Source organism: Ambystoma mexicanum, chromosome 6p, assembly GCF_040938575.1.
Source record: "Ambystoma mexicanum isolate Mex_15411 chromosome 6p, UKY_AmexF1_1, whole genome shotgun sequence".
In the NCBI taxonomy this organism is placed as follows: Eukaryota; Metazoa; Chordata; class Amphibia; order Caudata; family Ambystomatidae; genus Ambystoma; species Ambystoma mexicanum.
The window spans coordinates 100,803,735-100,821,684 of record NC_090935.1 but is presented as its reverse complement, the minus strand read 5'-3'; the positions used below and the strand labels follow the sequence as shown (position 1 = coordinate 100,821,684).

General features: G+C 42.9%; 1 protein-coding gene across 2 annotated transcripts in view; it reads left to right on the top strand.

The window, feature by feature from the left end:
* GBA2 (glucosylceramidase beta 2) overlaps positions 1 to 17,950 on the top strand; it is a 470,157-nt gene that overhangs the window by 298,145 nt on the left and 154,062 nt on the right. For both annotated transcript variants that reach the window (XM_069626781.1, XM_069626780.1), the window contains exon 8: positions 7,064 to 7,189. In XM_069626781.1, the coding sequence (XP_069482882.1) occupies positions 7,064 to 7,189 (126 nt within the window). The remainder of the gene's footprint in view (positions 1 to 7,063; positions 7,190 to 17,950) is intronic.

Here is a 17,950-nt window from a genome sequence, read left to right as displayed (position 1 = left end):
GAAGTAAGAGTTTCCTATTTGAGTGCCCTGTTTGCAACAAACCTTAGTGGGGATTTGGCTAGAGAGAGAGGGCAAGCCAAGCTGAATGGATATTGCCCTTTGACCGGGACGACATTAAGATGATTATAGTGAAATCGAGCAATTCATGAGCCCTGGGACCGGATGTTTATCCAATGGAATGGGCATAAATATTGGAAACTGTTTTACATGATATTGGAGGAATGAAGGGTCCCAAACTCGTGGGAAAAGGCGATAGTCATACCCATTTTCAAGAAGGGCGTGCAGTATGACTGCCACAATTATCGACCAATAGCCCCTCCAGATGTCCCAGGCAAGGTCTTTGTCAGGCTGGTTTTGACCCAGCTGATTGAGTGGGCCATAGAAGCTGAGATATTTGACTCTTTCCTATCGGGATTTATTTCTGTGTTGGGCACATCGGTTAACCTGACCACCTTAGCAATAATGAAGAAGAAAGTTCAACTCACAGGCCAGCCAGTGTATCTGGCTTTTATTGATTCTTAAATTAGCATTTGATTCAGTGGACTCAGATGAGTTCTGGGCAAACCCTGAAAACTGGGGCTGTCCGCTCTACTTGCTGGGGACAATAAAAGACCTGTATTTGGGACCAGGCGCCTGTGGGCCTTCGGAAGCTACTCTCAATGCTAGAGACATATGTTCAAGGCAATAGGTTTGAAACGTGATAGAGTTTTAGACTGACATTTTTGAAGAAAATAATTTCTCACCTTGAATCTGCATAAATCCCTGCTGTTGATGGAATGGTTCAAGAGTACAGATACTTGGGGTTCTGTACTAATGATAAATGGGCAGAAACTCTGTATCATATGGAATTAAAGCAGAAGGTGAAAATGGCTGCCGTCCAATAAATGACTAGTCATAAAAAAAATGTGGTAGAGTTTCTTGTGAGCCTCTAATGTTTTATAAACCAAAGGTTGTCCCAATCCTAGTCTATGGAGTAGAAGCTAAACTATTTCTTGGTAATATGGATTGGAACCTCATTGAGGGACAATTTTGGGAAAGGGTTTTAGGTCTAACTTGGAAAGTGCTAATACAGATTATTCGTTATGAGTTCGGACTGTTTTCATTATCGGTTTTAGTAAAATTAAAATTGTTATCCTTTTTAAGGAAAGTTTTGTTAGCCCATTCAAAAACCATTTTACTGTTCATGAGAACATTATTGGAGGATAGCCAAATTCGGTTTATGTCCAAATGGACGGCGGAATGCTTAAGTTGGTTGGATGTAGCATGTATATCACTTGAAACCCTAATGTGCATGCTGGAAAAGGCAAACATTATGTTGTGGAGGTGTGACTGGTGCATGAAGATAGAGGAGTGTCACAATTACATGATTTTTTAAAAATGTTACACACAGATAGTATAGGCACTGAATTCAATACCGAAATATTTAAGTAGATTTCCGGTGTTAAAATTTGTAAGGGGTTTTTAAGATTTGCGATTGAATTCATGGCCGACAAGAGACGTTTTAGAAATAAGGTCGAAAGCACCTCAAGAAGCTAAATGTTTTTTTCTGTGAAAGATTAACAAAACTGAAACAGTAAGACATTTGATAACACGTTATCCAAAACCAAATGAAATAAAGTCACACATGAACAACATTTTTAAATCTTTTAGAAGTTTATCAGAAGTTAAGGTTTGGTTGATGATTTTTAGTGGTCAATATGTACCTATAGCAACCATTATATTTTTGGTAGCAGTTAATATAGGAAGTGATTAGTTAATTAGATTGATGCTGTAATAAAAGTTATGATTTAGAGGAGCTTTAATTAAGTGATTATGAATTTTGTTGTAGATGATCTGACTATTGTATTGGAGTTAGGTTTTATTTTCAAATTAAATATACTATATTTTATGTTTTGAAAGGTTGATAACTCAGCCGAATCAATAACAATTAAATAAATTAACATATTTTTATAGTGTAATTGTAGTTGTTGTACTTACCTGTGATTTTCATTGCAAATAGTTTGTGTCAAGGCCTAATAAATATTTCTGTATTTGTATACCTTTCTGTATTACTTGGATTAAGAGTGCCCTGTGTCCGTCTAATTGAACCCTTCACCACTCCCACACCCTGCTAAGTCTAAGCCTTGCTGCCCATTCACCTGCCTTGATAGTTTGTCTAGATAGAGGCATCTTTCGCAGTCCCTCAGAATAGGGTGGACCCTCGGAATCTGCCCACAGGGTTAATTATGAAGATCCATCGTAACAGATGGCTAATGCGAACGCACCGAACTCTAGTAAGCAACATGGCCCTACTCATCAGTAAGGGTTACAGGCATATGTTACATGGTTACGGGTAACAGTCCAACTGTGCATTTATCAATGCCATACCATGCAGGGTTGATGCGAATAGTTAACATTTACAATTAGTGGGGACCATGTAAGAATGTTGAACGCAGGGTTAGGGGGCTTTATAGGGTGATATAGAGAGTAGATCTGGTGGTATGCTGGGTGGTTCAGGATGCAAGGTTTATCTTATAAGGTGTGAAGAGGGTGTTCCTTGAAGTGAGGGTCTTGAGTACAATGACATCTCAGTACAGCATCAATAATTGGAGTGGCTCCTGAGCAGTTTGTGTTGTCACTGAGGGATTTCAGAGGACTCTCGGGATTCTTGCCACAGCTACTCTAGGGCACCTTCCACAAGACTTAGATTCACAAGAAAATGAGAAAGAATGTTTGTGTAGTTAAAAGATAGACGCCTGAACCCTTAAACTGGTCAGTCACAGGAAACTTTAGGGTATGTAAATCTTCCTCCAGTATGTCTACCACATTATATGATTACATTACATGTAGCAGCAAACTCCAGATGCATGCTTGAACTGAATCCAAAATCCCTCTTCCAGGAAAAAATCATTGAAAACATTTTGAACGGCACATTGCAAATGGACCTCACCAGCTTGTTAACGTAATATAGTTATGGCTATGTTAATGTTTTCTTCTTTCTGCTTTTACACACCTATGATGTAAAGTACCAAACTTAATTTTCCTGTTGATGTTATGTCACCCGAATCGAGCACAATGCCAGCTCTTGAGACCTCTGAGCCATGCGCAAAGTTCTTTAGAGCCAAAGTCATTTTGCAAAGAAATCTCACATCCGCCACTTTATATGGAAGCCTGATTCCTGATTTTCATATAGATTGAGACTTGGAATTGCCAATTTTCCTCCGTTCTCAGCCTACTCCAGTGAAACAAATGCTACATAGACTTGATGTTTAAAGGGGGATGCTGAAGTTTTGTTTTGTTTAGAAGCAAAACTTTCCTTAAAGCCTAGCTTCTGGTGGCTCACGCCACAGCACAGAAGGGATTGCCTTTTCTAATGCAGCACAATTGCGTCACTGCTAGGGGATCAAAAGAATGACTTAACTGCAGAGATCTGTTTACTTTCTTGTTTATTCAAACAAAAGAAAATGGGATTAGGTCTTAACTGATTTCACAGTGTTGGTCCAGATATTTACACTCAATTTGACTATATACAGGACCGTGTTCATAAGTTCTGGCCTGCCCTACCATCGGAAACAGTCACTCACAGTATTTCAGTGTTGTGACTAATCTGACGAAGCGGTCCCTGATTCCCCGGGGAAAGTCTTCCCCTATGTGGCCTGGGAAGGGCAGAGGCTACCCGACTACAACCCTGGGGGGTGGCTATCTGTGGGAGTACCACACAGGGGCAGACCAACCTCTGGAGAGTGGAGGTGGTTTACCGTGGAAAACACATAACCCCCTGGTCTCCTTTCAAGGGACTGATGATGATAATGCTCTGTGTCCATCTCAAACCTGTATGGCATAGTGTGCTATAGAAGATATTGAAATCCATGGGCAAATACATCTTGATTCCCATGAGTCCACTGGGACAAGGAAGAGGACAAGAGCAATGCAGATTACCAACAAGACTCATGTGATGCAGTCTAGTCATTCTAATCGGGTGATGCATACCAGGAAGTTTAAAAGCTACGGCAAGACTGGAAGATGGAGAAACTCCTTCCCCAATGCGGTTCTGGAAGCAGACTGGTCATGGCATGCAGGGAAGCAGAAGCACGGTCGGCAAAACGTTGGCAGGATAGACTCTAAAGCGGTGGGACCACTGTCACGAAACACAGAGCTGTGGAAGCTCCAACGTGAACTCCAGAGCGATGAGAAGACCAGAGTGTTGGATACCGGATGCAAAAAAGAAGAAAGACCGTTTCAGCGAACGCCACCCGCAGAGGACACTGAAGCAGCCCGTAACTACCGGTGAGACCAGGCGAGGAAAGGGCGACACCGGGGCGTTTCGCTGCATGAACGTCACATCGATTGAGGAGGTGGGGCTCTGTTCAATCTGAACAAGGGAGTGAGAACATTGAAGCAAGCAAGCAATTGTATCGCAAGAAATTGGGAAAACCAGGGAGTCCTGAGCAGGGGAAGTAGTGAACATGCATTGAGAACAGCCAAGAGGAAAGGGGCAAGAACCCTATATTGGCGGAATCGAAAACTGTAAAGTATAATAAAAGTAAACATGAGTAATACCTGCCAGCAGAGTACACCAGGTACATTGTTTTGAGAACTATGAACTAAGATGCTTAAATAAAACCGGGCAGGAAAGTTGACCAGGTAGACTGTTTTGAAAGACATTAAAACTGTACAATGTTTGAATCCTTGGTCAAGAGAGCAGAAGCAATCTCTTGACACTGTGAAGTCTGCAAACAAGAGATGAAGTTCTGTTCTTTGAGAGAGAAGGAGCAATCTCTTGGTGTTGTCAGCCGTATAACCTGATGCATTGAAATGTGTGGTTGTCAAGAGAGGAGAAGCCACATCTTGATGCTGCGAGCCTTGTGAACAATAGGAAAACATATTTATTATTTTGTGGCAATATTAGAAAACCAGAAGAAGGCACTGAAGACCGGTTGATGCCAAGACTGTGTGTTATAAAGTAACTGTGCAATTCATTGGGAAGGGATCCCCTTTTATATTCTTGTAGAACATTAGTCGTCTGTTTTGCTTTTTACATCATTTTGGAACTTTAAGTTGAACTTGCAAAGTATAGCTGCAAGGACGCAGCCAAAAGAACATTTACACTTTCTCTTTATGCTTAGTTTAGAATGTGAGGGCCAGCTTAGGTTTTGGACACGGGACAGAGGACTTTTTACTTTTGGACATCCTGACCTGGACACAAGTTATTTTGGTTGAAGCAAGGAAACCCCTCAAAGCTATAAGGAAAGGTAGGTTTTCCTACATGCCCTATTTTCTCAAATAATTGTTTATAGCAATCAAAATATGCCTCTGTGTCGGTCTCTTACTCATGACCCATCGCAGTGTTCTAACTTTGTTGTTGGCTTTTTTTGTGTGTCTGAATTGGTTGTCTGTTGAGGATGTTGCGTGGGTGATACCCTGGGTTCTCTTCATAGGGTTCCGGCCTCAGACTATTTTGTGCAGTTGGACTGTAGGGTTTGTCATTTGTCATGTTCCCGCCGTCCCCCTGCCCCCTCCCCCCCGGCAGTCCCAAGAATGATGGGTAACCTCGGCCAGTTGGTTTTCCAGCGTTTTACCTGCACTCTAAAAACTGTGCACACTGGATGATCCTTTTCAGTACAATCCATTTTTACTACTATTGCCTCCTTTGGCCTTCTGTTGTTTGTCTTCTCTCTTCCACTTTAAGATCTCCTTTCCTTCCTGTGTACTCTACCCTTCCCATCGCTTAGTTCCTTCCTCTCCTCTTCTCTTTTAGTCTCTCTTCCTCTACTCTGTTGTGCCTGCCTCCTCACAGCTCGTATTTGCTTTGTTTGAATTCATACTCTTCTGTCTCCTCGCCACTCCAGCACACAAATCTTGATCCTCTTCTGCACCTCCCTCTCTCACTTTTCCTTTCCCTTCTTCCACTCCTCTTTTTCCACCTCTGCCACCTTTTCCATTCTTATATTTTTTCATTTCTCTCCCTCCTTTTCCTCCCCTCTGGTCTTTACTCTCTACAACTTCTCCCCTCTTTCTCACCATCCCCGCCCCTCTTTAGTTTCTCCTATCCATTGTCTGCTCTGACCATTACTGATCTCTGCACTAGCCTTCTCTTGTATCGCACTTGGGCTCTTAACACCCAGAGCCGCCCTGTTCTGCCCACCCTATGTTTTTCATTGCCCTCTGGGGCTGGCCAGTGGTGTGGAACTCTTATGGTGCGGGCAAATCTCTGCTTCTTGGAGTACCTTTACTCTATTTCTGACTTGGGGGTCTCACGGCCACTGCTGGCGACGCAGATATTCTTCCCCACAGCTGACGACCTTCACGTTTGCACCAACATTTCAGAGGCAGCAAATGGATTGTAGCATTAAACTGCTAGGCAAACACACGAGGCTAGGGGTAGGCTAGGGAACCTGCAGGAATCCGAGTTCCATTTACTCCGAGGCTTGCATCACAAAGAGGGTGGCTGCCCCAGGGAAAGCAGAGTCTCATCACCTAGCCTCCTGCATGTGGATTAGTCACAATTCCTAGATGGCTGCTGACCTATTGTGGTGTTCCTTAAGTAAGAGACCACTTCCAGGAGAGTGGCAGCACACTCCATCAGACAGACAGCTAATACGGCACAAGTAATGGTTAAAACTCAACTAGACATGTGTGCTTAGATATCATTGCAATAGCCAAACTGCCAGTGGGCCGCTTTCTGAGTGAGAAGAGTTGTCCACTTCCCGCCTCCCAGTTGGGGGAGCACTGCTTGCTTATTTTTCTCTGATTATGTGAATCTGAGTTATCCTGAACTTGGAGCATAGCTGTCATCTAGAAATGTAGTTCTCCAGTGTTGACCTCTCCTATACCCTTGCAGGCGAGTATCCAGCTTCTCCTTGAAAGGGTGGCAGTGAGAGGTGGTACTCCTTTTCATCTCTTTGTGCTGTTACAAAGTCTGGAAGTTACTGAAGATTGGTGATGAATGCCTCTTCTGTGGACAGTTTGTTTATTTTCAGACCTCACTGCACTGATACTGGCTCCATCACTGGCTTATAGGCAGAATTTGCACTCTAGAGAGCACTTCTTAAGGTTCTTTATTGATGATAATTTTCCTTTGCAGGCGCTACACTCGATTCTTCAGCAGCAGTGGTGATGCAGGGCCTGCCCTCTCATACTATGCACTGACGCACTACAAGGAGTGGGAGAAGAAGATCGAGGAGTGGCAGGGACCCATCCTGGCAAATAGGTAAGAACACAGCAGTGAATGGCCCACTAACACAGATACATAGCGTGTTGGCCTTTGGTATGGTCTGTCATTAATTCTCCTCTCAATGACCTATCGCAACCTAGAAAAGGTTGGAATCTGTATATTGGCCCCAGTAACTCCCAGCAACCTCAACTCTCTTATCATAGCTCCTCTACCATTCTATCGAAGCATCCTTGACTCAGGTTTCAAAGCATAATTGCATGATGTCTCCTCTGACGCATTTGTATTGCGTGACTGAGGAATGGTTGTTCGGGAGTGTCCTAGGAGGGTGGAACAGAACACTCCTACACAGAATGAATAAGTGTCGGGAGGTTTTTCGAAACCACGCCAGTATAGGGTTTCAGGGAAGCAAGCTTGGTGGACCTGCCAAGGTTTCACACACAAGTCTCCACTTAACTTTGGACAAGCAGTTAGTCTGTGTGACTAAAGAGATCAGGGGTTTGGTGTAAATTAACAAACACAAGAGCTTGACAAGCACAGATTGTCCACATAGGTAAGTGAAAGGAAATTCTTTAAGTACACATGGACATTCTCAAAGATACTAAAAGGTAAGCGTTAGGGGAGATCATTTTGCATTTTTCCATGGGGATTTCAATGGACCATCCGGCACCTTTGTCTATGTCCTAAACCCTGTCCTGACCTAAGATAAGTAAAGCCATTTTAGCTTTATTTACTTGCTCAGCTCATTTATGTTGGGGGCACTGGTGAGGTCCTAAGGCTAAAGGAAAGTTGTCCTCTGTCATGTTTTCTGTTTTCTTTTAATGTAGCACACGCCACTGGAAAGTGCAGTGCTGCAAGGGTACTTTGCATCTCTTTCTCAATTTCTTTTGGAAAAATGCTTGATATGCTGAGGACGGGCTAGTGTCTGTGACCCTTGTTTTTAATCTTTTTTAGTTGCACTACCGTTTTTTTCAACCTCATGATGCCTTTTTCAAGTCCCATCCTGTCCTCCTTCCTGCCCTCTTGAGTCCGGGTACTTCACATAAGAGCATGCACCTTCGTGGTATTCGCCTTGGATTACCATGCAGGTTGTTTCTTTTTTTTTTAAAATCAACTGGTCATGAATAGTTTTGGGACTGTGTGGTCGCCTTTTGCTGGTCACACGTGGGGTGTATGGGTGGCCACGATGAGTCAGAATGTATGTTTTTGAATGGGTGCAGATCCTTGCCATTGGTCTGCTGGGATAGTCCCTAGACCCGATTTTGGAAAAGAGGCGCTTTGGCGCCATTCTGGAAGTTGGTCACTGGAGCCAGAAGTCCGAAAACAAGAACCTGCACTGAAGACCCGGGAGACTGCCACTATGGACAAACAACGTTTCCAATGTCATCTACTGGTGAAGCCCTGATGCCCTTCCTATAAGCCGAGAAGACCTTTGAGCCTTCCTCCACTGGTGTGCACAACCCGCCCTGTGTTCTGCACTAGAAGCCTGTCATCGGTGGCCACTGGAAGAACCTCTCTGCTGCTGCAGTCGCTGTCCTTAGCTGCAGTTTGAAAGTCTGCAGGTTCACCACTCCTGGCCCTGGAATATCGCTGATGCTCATTTCTGCAAGGAGGGGGGGCTTGCTGGATCCTGTTGCCGCCTCCACAGGTCAAGCCTGACTACTCCTGACTGGGGGTTTCTCTGCCGCACTTCTTAGCTTGCCGAGTCCTAGCGGTCCATGCTCATTGTGGGAGTCGCGGTAGCTGCTTTCCTGGGGTGCCTGGCCTGTCCGGCTGCAAGTCTCAGAGCCATCCTAGAACTGGAAATTACACCCACGCCCAGCATCGCCTGCAGCTACTGCACCTGCGACGCCAGGACCCCCATCGACGGAGCAGACAAGTGAGCAAAGTGTCCATTTATGAAACTCGAGTATAGGGTGCCAGAGTTTAGTAGAACCCTCTGCCCAGCGGTATTGTATGGGGTAGTAGTGCACTTCCTAGCACTACACTTTCCTGGCTGGGTTCAGTGCAGTTCTAGCCAAGGGTTCTCGTGTGATTGTATGGGAAGTGTACCACTATTTGCTTGCTGTTACTAGACCTTCATATTAAATATCTTTTGCCTTTGGCACACTTGCCCATGGGAACATTGGATTTCCTACCACCCCCCACCCTCAACCGGGTACTTACCTGAACACTGACTGTTTCGAGATGTTGAATAGTTTACTTACCTGCTGAGGGAAGGCTACCTCATAAATTATACATCAGTTAGTAATATATTGTGTGTTTAATTGGCTTTCTTGCCACCTAACTATTACATGTTTGTGTGTGGAAAGGAGAGTGTTGTATCTGTATGTGTTTTAAGGCCCAATAAATAGTCTGTCTGTACTTCATGTGCTGCTTTCATTACTTGGCTGTCTCTTGTGTTGTGAACTGGACTTACACACAGCCTCCGATCACATGAAGTGTTACCTCTGAGAGTTTCGCTACGCCAATTGTCTGTAACTTCGTTCACCAATTAGATTGGCCTGTCAGTCAGTGGCGCAGGCAGCGTTTGGTGTCAGGCGGTGAGCTGAGCGAAAGGTCCCAAGTGTTTCCTCAAATTAGCGTGGCCGACCGAGCGCAGAGGGCGGTGCCAGAATGCGGGGGGTTGCACCCCCTCCCTTCCCCGAGAATCTTTTTTTACAATAATGTCCTGAAAAGATGCATTTTGCAGCGCAATTTTAAAGAAAATTGGGATGAAAAGTCATGCAATTTGTAATTGGTTTTCCACCGAAACAACAAAAATATGCAGTAAATTTCATGATTCATGGGCAGTCATGTCTGGTGAATACTTTGAGCAGAGGGGCCTAAATATTTCCACAAAGTAACGCACAGCCGAGCATAGCGAGAGAGCACAGAATAATTAAGTGCAGAACATTTTTTTTAATAATGTGCTGAAATAATGCATTTTGCAGCACAATTTTTGACAAGAGGTAAAAGGCGATACGATGCCATTTATAGTTAGTTCACATGAAAAAATCCAGGAAATGCCATGCCAACAGCAGTCTGCTAAACAGCAGCACTTTCTATTATGTTCATTACGCTGCAGCCACAACCTGTCTATGCCAAATAGTCATTTTAAATCACATGCATGAAGTGCTTCATGTATGTGCTTTAAAGTGGCCATTATTGGTAAAGTCTACAGCCTTGGCTATAGTGAGGGTTACTGTACCAACCAAGGGGGCTTGGGGTGCGAGGGTATAATATTGGGTTAAAAGTTTCTGTTACGTAGCACTCTTTCTGTGGAGAAACTGTGTAAAAAGCTGAACGGTTTGCGCTTGGTTTTGTAGGGGATCTCCATTGGAAAAATGCAACTGACGCAAGGCACCAACAGTGCACAAGAACATTGCGCAATACCCACCATGTATACCAGCATAAAAACATTTTCACAATGGCTGTGCCAATACATTTCCATGCTGAATGCACCAATATTTGCCAGAATTCCGATATAAGAACATACTCCTGTTTGCTTTGCACATAATGCACAAGATTGAAGAGTGGCTAAGCACACCAAGTTCCGGTATTCCAAATTACTATTTAAAGTGTATGATGCTAAACCCTAGCTAGGAGGAATTTAGGATATGTTAAGGGTGCGAGGGAGAAATCTATGATTCTGGCATCCGAAGTCAATGCATGAATTATAAACCAACAATGTATCCATACTTCTTGGACACTCCCGTTCCATGCACACCTATATTTACTGAAACATTTTCAGTCAGCATTTTAGTACATTGTCATAATATAACAAAATGTCACCAATGCTTCTTCAAAACCGAAAAAGTATCCAGAATCTTTTTAGTGTTTATCATCAACAGTTTACTCAAAATATTTAACTGACTACATCCGTCAGTTTCAACATTAATATATATTCAACCCAGTAGCAATACATTTTCACAAAATCTCCAACATGTGTTGATTTGGCACAAACATTTTGTTACAAATAATATAGCTTGACGGGTTTGGAGAATAGGTTCTCTTCCTCAGGAGCAAGATATCATTTCATCTTCAGTTTTCATAATGCAAACACATTTCTATAAAGTAAATTTCAAACATTTAGATGTTAGTCTGGACTTCGTTCACCTAATTATAAAACACTACTGTCTGTCGGGGGGTGGGGGGGAGATGTCTTTCTAAATACTTCACCTAAAATCATTCAGCTTGGAGTTTGGTGATGACATTCTGTAGTACTTATGTTCAACTGGGAATATCTCTATAGATAATATATTGACAATACATTAACACTATATAGTCTTGTGGATAAATACTGGGTGGGATGTGTTGTGACTTCACATGAGCCTAATACCTTATAGGTGTCCTCAGACTCCCAACAGGTGAATTAAAATGGCGTCCCTTCTTTGGAAATAATTCACCCTAGCTGGATGACTGGACGTCTTCCTTATGTCGTGTTACACACGTGCAATCTCCTATCAAGGATACTCAATGTTAGAATCTCAATATGCTTAAATGCAAGTAAAAGCCTCTCCATTTAGTGTCCATAGGTAATACTCACCAGCATGCTGTGGTCACCGTATTCCTTGTTGCTGTGTAAATGATTTGGGAGTCACCCTAATAACATCACCATCGATGGTCATCCCATTCCCATAGCCAAAAGCGTAAAAACCCTTGGCTTCTATCTAGATGCCAACACCAACCTCAGCAAACACACCAGTATGACCGCCTCAGCCGCTGCCTATACCGGCAAGCTCATTAGGGCCAGCAGACCCTTCCTATCACCCAACAGCTGCCTCACCCTTGCCAGGGCCCTAATACAATCCAAACCGGATTACTGTAACAGCCTGTACCTAGGCGCTAATCAATCCGTACTCAATAAACTGCAGGTAAAACAAAATAACGCCTTACGCGCAGCCCTCAACATTCCCAGACAAGAGCATATCTCTGCCACTAGGAAAGCCTGCAAATGGCTTTCCATACGCCAAAAAATTGATCTAAAAATCATCTGCCTCACGTACAAAGCCCTCAATCACCTAGCACCACCTTATCTAGCCAATAAACTCACCCTGAAACCTGCCACCAGATTCACCAGATCCTCCAACACTCTTTGCCTACTAGTGCCCAGGTTCCACCTAAAAAGAGCGGGAGGGGTAAGCTTCACACTGCTTGCCCCCCAACTCTGGAACTCCCTACCGCTTAACATCAAAACTGTCGAATCCTTCCAGATCTTTAGGAAGCAGGTCATCAGCTGGCTGCTAAACAAACAATGACACCACTAACTCTAGACCCGTGCGGATACTGGTTTAGACACTGTATTTATTCTGAAAATTGTATACTGTACGCACTGCATATGCTCTGTTTATTGACCACTGTATATATATGTATATATTATAAACCTGTACGAAGTATGCAACACACAGATACTTCTCAACTCTGTAACCAAATTCTTAAGCGCCCTTCTACCTCTGGGTTTGGAGCGCCATACAAATAAATAAACATATCCTAAACATAAACCCTCTATTTGATAAGATATGCAAGTCCCTGTAAAAAGACGAACGAGTAGGATTCATTCCATTATCAGTCATGTATGCTGTTAACATGGATAGATGAGTTGTATATGTGAATCATACCCACCAACGTGATGTGGTGAGGATGGTCAGACTTTACTATCCGGCTGCGTTGAAAGTCACACACTCCTTTGCTTGGCGTTGTGTGTCCCCAAGGGCAAAGAAACGTGTAATGTTTAGCCCTACAGCTGGCGTTTTCTGATCTATAATCTAATGATTGTAGTTATTATGCAAGAGATCACCCTAATGCACACATTCTTACCTTTGTACTGCAATTTTAAAACAATTGCGTTTTCTTGATGACCGAAGCCGGTTCACCGCGGCTCCTCTGTGTTGTTAGCTGTTGCCAGTCAATGGCTTTCTTTTGTATTCTATGTTGGAACATGTTGCGTTCGCACATTGAGATTGCTAGGTCTCTTGAGATTTGTAGTTCACGCCCAGATGTAAACTACCACTGGCTTAGTATTACTTGGTGACTTCACAATATCTCTCTAGTAGCAATGTGTCTACAATAATGATCTCATTTCATGGTGTGTCTAAACGTGCAACTAATGCTACATTATTTACCTCCACATCTATACTATTATACCTCAGATTTTCTAATAATTGTAAATCATTTCTACTATGCATCATGACAATTATACACGTTAATCAGCCGCATCTATCGGCAGTGTTTCCAATCCTTTTCACCCGACATTATTCTTTTCGAAAACATGTTGTAAAGAAAGTATGAGTTTTGCACAGACCAATTTCTTTTAAGTTTGGTAATCTGCAGAATAAGTACTCTTCAGATCCACCCAATCTACATAATAACGCATTTTCTTAGGAGCATAGTGACACTGTAACATACATTGTCAAAAAGATCAGATTGTATAGTTAACATGAATGTTCAATACATCGAAACATGTCTATGACTCATCATTTCAAATTAGATAGCTCATTTCCCTTTATCTCTTGTGGCACATCTATTTAGGAACTTAGTAAATCTGTAACATACAGTGTCAAAAAAGATCCTATTGTGTAATTAACATGAATGTTCATTACAACAAGACATCAAAGCATCTTTAGAATTCAATAATTTCAACCATATTAGATTATCCCTTATCCTCAGTCTCTACTAGAAGGCCTTGTACAGGAGGTTTGTACATTTCACAACGACCAATCATTTTAATTTGGTAGTCCTCAGGTTACCACACTCAACATGGTGAAACATCTTTTTAGGAACCTAATAATGTTGTTGCATCTTATCTATAACTTAACAGTGGTATGGTCTTTTTTACAGAAAAGATGTTAAGGATAATTCCTCATTCATTCCACATGTTCTAGTGAGTCCAGTGTATGGACCCAGAACATCTCTCTTCGTGTCTTGATGTTCTGCATGTTGCCACCTCTTAGTGGTCTGGCTATTGTTTCTAGAATCACAAATTCTATTTGAGATATAGTGATGTTTTGCCTCAAAGTGTCTAACACAGATGATTTCTCGTTCTTCTTGCGTATATTTGACTTATGTTCTGAGAGTCTTTCATTTTTCTAGACGTTTGGCCAACATATTGACCACATGTACATAAGTCCATAAATAATTTTACTGTCGCATGTTGCAAAATCGTGGAGATCAATTTTTTTACCTCTGTATGGGTGTCTTATATTATTGCCTTTTTGTACATTGTTGCAATGGCAGCAATGGAGACTGGGGCATGGGTTTGTTTATAAAGAGGAGTTTATTTTTTTCAACTCTTTATGCTTCCACCAAAGAATCTCGAAGCTGCAGCCAAGGGTGAGTTTAGCATGCTTGTTATGCTTGACCTGTCTGCAGCATTCAATACAGTAGATTTAAATATATATAAATCCAGACTGCAGTCATTGGCACATGTCTCTAAAGAAGTGATTGGAGTAGTTTAACTAATCGTTGGCAACATGTTTAGTCTGGTCCTTATTTGTGCAATTAACTACCAGTCAACTGTGGAGTACCCCAGGGTTCATCTTAGTCACACTTGCTTTTTAATGTCTATATCCATCCCCTGCTTCATATTTGTAGGCAATTTAATTTACAGTATCACTCATACTCGTATGATACCCAGATCTAAATCCGCCTAAAGCAACCAGTGGAGCGATTGAGAAGTGTGTTGAAAAAATGTAATGCTGGATGTTAGAAGATAAACTACAGCTGAACCCTTCTAAGATGGAGGTTATTATTCTTGGCCCGAAAAAGAAATTGTTTAATGTTTCATCTGGGATTCCCTGTCTTGTTTTGTTTGGGATGCCTACCAAATATACCCAGTCTGTAAGAAATCCAGGCTGCCTATGGGAGGCCAGCCTAGGTTGTCATCTACGTGTAAATAAAAATATAAAGTCCATGTACTTCTGACGTAGTCTTTTAAAACCTGTATTCACCCTTATCTCTGGGAAAGGCGTACAGGTGACTCAGAATTCAGCTGTATGTATGATCTTTTCTTCAAAACAAAGTCTCTATTTCAGAGATCTGAAGAAGTTTACACTGGCTGCCGGTACAACAGCGCATAGAGTTCAAGACCCTGTCTTAATTTAAATGTGTTCACAGCTTGCCCCCTTTGTACCTGAGCTCTATAATCCTACCCTATTGTTTGACTTGTATTCTACGATCAAATGGGCAGGGACTTTTGATAATTCTTCCCTCCCGCGCATCTACGTGGGCAGCTAGACGTTTTTCTTTTCTGGGCCCTTGTATTTGGAACTCCCTACTGCAATTCTTGTGTGAGATTCAATCTTTATGCAGAGTTCAAAAATCTCTAAAAACTCATCTGTTTAAATCAGTGTTCCTTGTTATATTGAAGAAAGCTGTTTTTATCTTCTGCTGAATAAAAAGAAAAATAATAATGTTATATCTGCGCCCAGATGCAGTTCTGTTAGGTACCCTTGGGATATGCGCTTTACAAATATACAAATCAAATCAAGAACTGTAGTTACTTGAGGATAGTAAAATAAGCTGAAAGGGGAACCCATAAGGGTACCCAGCAACACTACACGTAAGGTGATGTGTGCTGCCAAAAACACATGCCTTTAAAGAGATATGGTGGAACGCAGGCTCCATAGTAAAGATAAAACACAGAGAACAGGGTTCCAAAAGGCTGAAAAAATAAGAATGAATGAATGAGGAGAATAAGGCTCCCCTCATTCTGGATAGAAAGAAAATAGCAACAAGTGCTGGGGCTGTCACTAGGAGAGGGAATGAGGCATAAAAATGAGAACTCTCCCTAACACGCTCCCTTTCATACTAAGGGACAGGAGGATATAATCCACTCCTGGATGAGTCTCTGGTTCCAATCAGTCATTCTTTCTGGAGAGAGGGTCAGCATTCTTATGTTGGGTACCTGATCTGTGCTATGTGGTGAAGTCAAAGCCTTGAATGCTTATGGACCGCCTGCTCAGTTTTGGGTTTTCTTTAATCTGCATCAACCACCTTAAGGGTTGGTGGTCAATTTGAGTCCTGCTAGTAGTTCCATACAGGTATGGCATAAACATCTTTAAGGCCCATACTGTGGAGAAACATTCACGTTCAATTGTGGGACACCTGGTTTCCCTATCTTTTAGTTTTCTACTAATAAAGCAGATGGGGGGGCTCCCTGACTTTGCTATCAAATTGACTCAAGACTGCTCCAATCCCTGTGTTGAAAGCATCAGTCTGGACTAAGATGACCTGGGTATAATCTGGAGCTCCCCACCTGCTTTGCATGGCTCACAAACTCTGGCTTTAAACCAGAAAAACACAGGCTTCTCTTATTAATAAGCCTGTGGAGGACTCTGCCCGCTTTGGTAAGGCGGTCGTCGAGGCCCTTGAAATTGCTAAAAAAAAGAGCTGAAATCACTGAACCAAATCTCTGCCAAGCCTTTTGTCCAATGAGGAGTTTTTAACACCTGCCGGTCCTTTCACGGGAAATCCTTTTCCCACTCCTCCCAAGGAAACTACGGAACAGGAGGCTCAACTTGGTATTCTGGACAGAGCACCTCCACCAGCTTCCAGACCCATCGACAGCAGAATTGCGATGCAGTAAGGGTAGAGGGAGAAGCTCTGCAGCCAGAGCTGCCACATCCCCAGCCAACAAATGTCTTGACGATACAGATGTCTCCCAGGTAGGATGGCAGTTAACATCTTTTACCCAGGAATGGGATGGCATCATCTTGGATCAGTGGGTACTCAAAACCATAGAATTGCATAGAATTCCCGCAACCACCCTGATACCACCCACCAAAGAGCAAGACGGCTGTCGCCGGCACATGTACAAATCCTGCGAGAAGTAGTCCAGTTCCTTCTGCAGAAGGGAGTGATCGCAGTCGTCCCAGATCTTCTGGGTAAATGAGGGCATTTATTCAATATGCTTCATTGTACCCAAAAAGGATCTAACCACGTGCCCTGTTTTAGATCTGTGTCCTGCAAACAAATATGTCAAACCCAAAAAAGTTCTGGATGACAACTCAACATGAGGTAATCCCACTACTACAACAGGGGGATTACATGGCCACCTTGGATATGAAAGATGCATCTTTTCATATTGCCAGTGCACAGAAAGTACCTCAAGTTCAAGATGGAGGACACTCACTATCAGTACAAGGTACTCCTCTTTGGCATTGCCTCAGCACCAAGGGTGTTTGCAAAGGTACTAGCAGTGGCGGCGGCTCACCTGCGCAGGAAGTCCATTTCAGTGTACCCTTATCTCAATGACTGGCTTGTAACTGGAGACTCGTACCAGATGTGTCTGGAGAGCACCCAAAATACATTAGACCACCTTTTCAATCTGGGTTTCTCAATCGACGAGAAGAAATCCAGACTGTTCTCCAATCAAGTCAAACAGTGTCTAGGAGCACTAATTCGGACAGAAGACTGGCTTGTCTTCCACTCCAACGAGTGTCCAAAACATGTTCTAAAACCCTCAGTATGTATCCAGTCAGGTAACCTTACGGAAAGCCAGGCGGCTATTGGAGATGATGGCATCCTGCATCTTCCTAGTTCTACACGCCTGTCTGTGTCCTATGCAGGAGTCACTCTCGAGCCAATGTTGCCAAGCAAGTGGTCAGTGGGATGATCTGGTGGTTGTCTTGACAGCACTTAAGTCTCTGCAGGGGTGGTCCAAGGAGAACATTCTGAAGGGGGGTATCCCAGAACAGACAGCTCACGGCCTGTGGTCACAATCGGCATCCAATCACATCAATCTGTTGGAGCTACTTGCTGTGTTCCTAGCCCTGAAAGCCTTCCAAGCACAGCTTCAGGGGAAGACCGTGCTAGACAGCA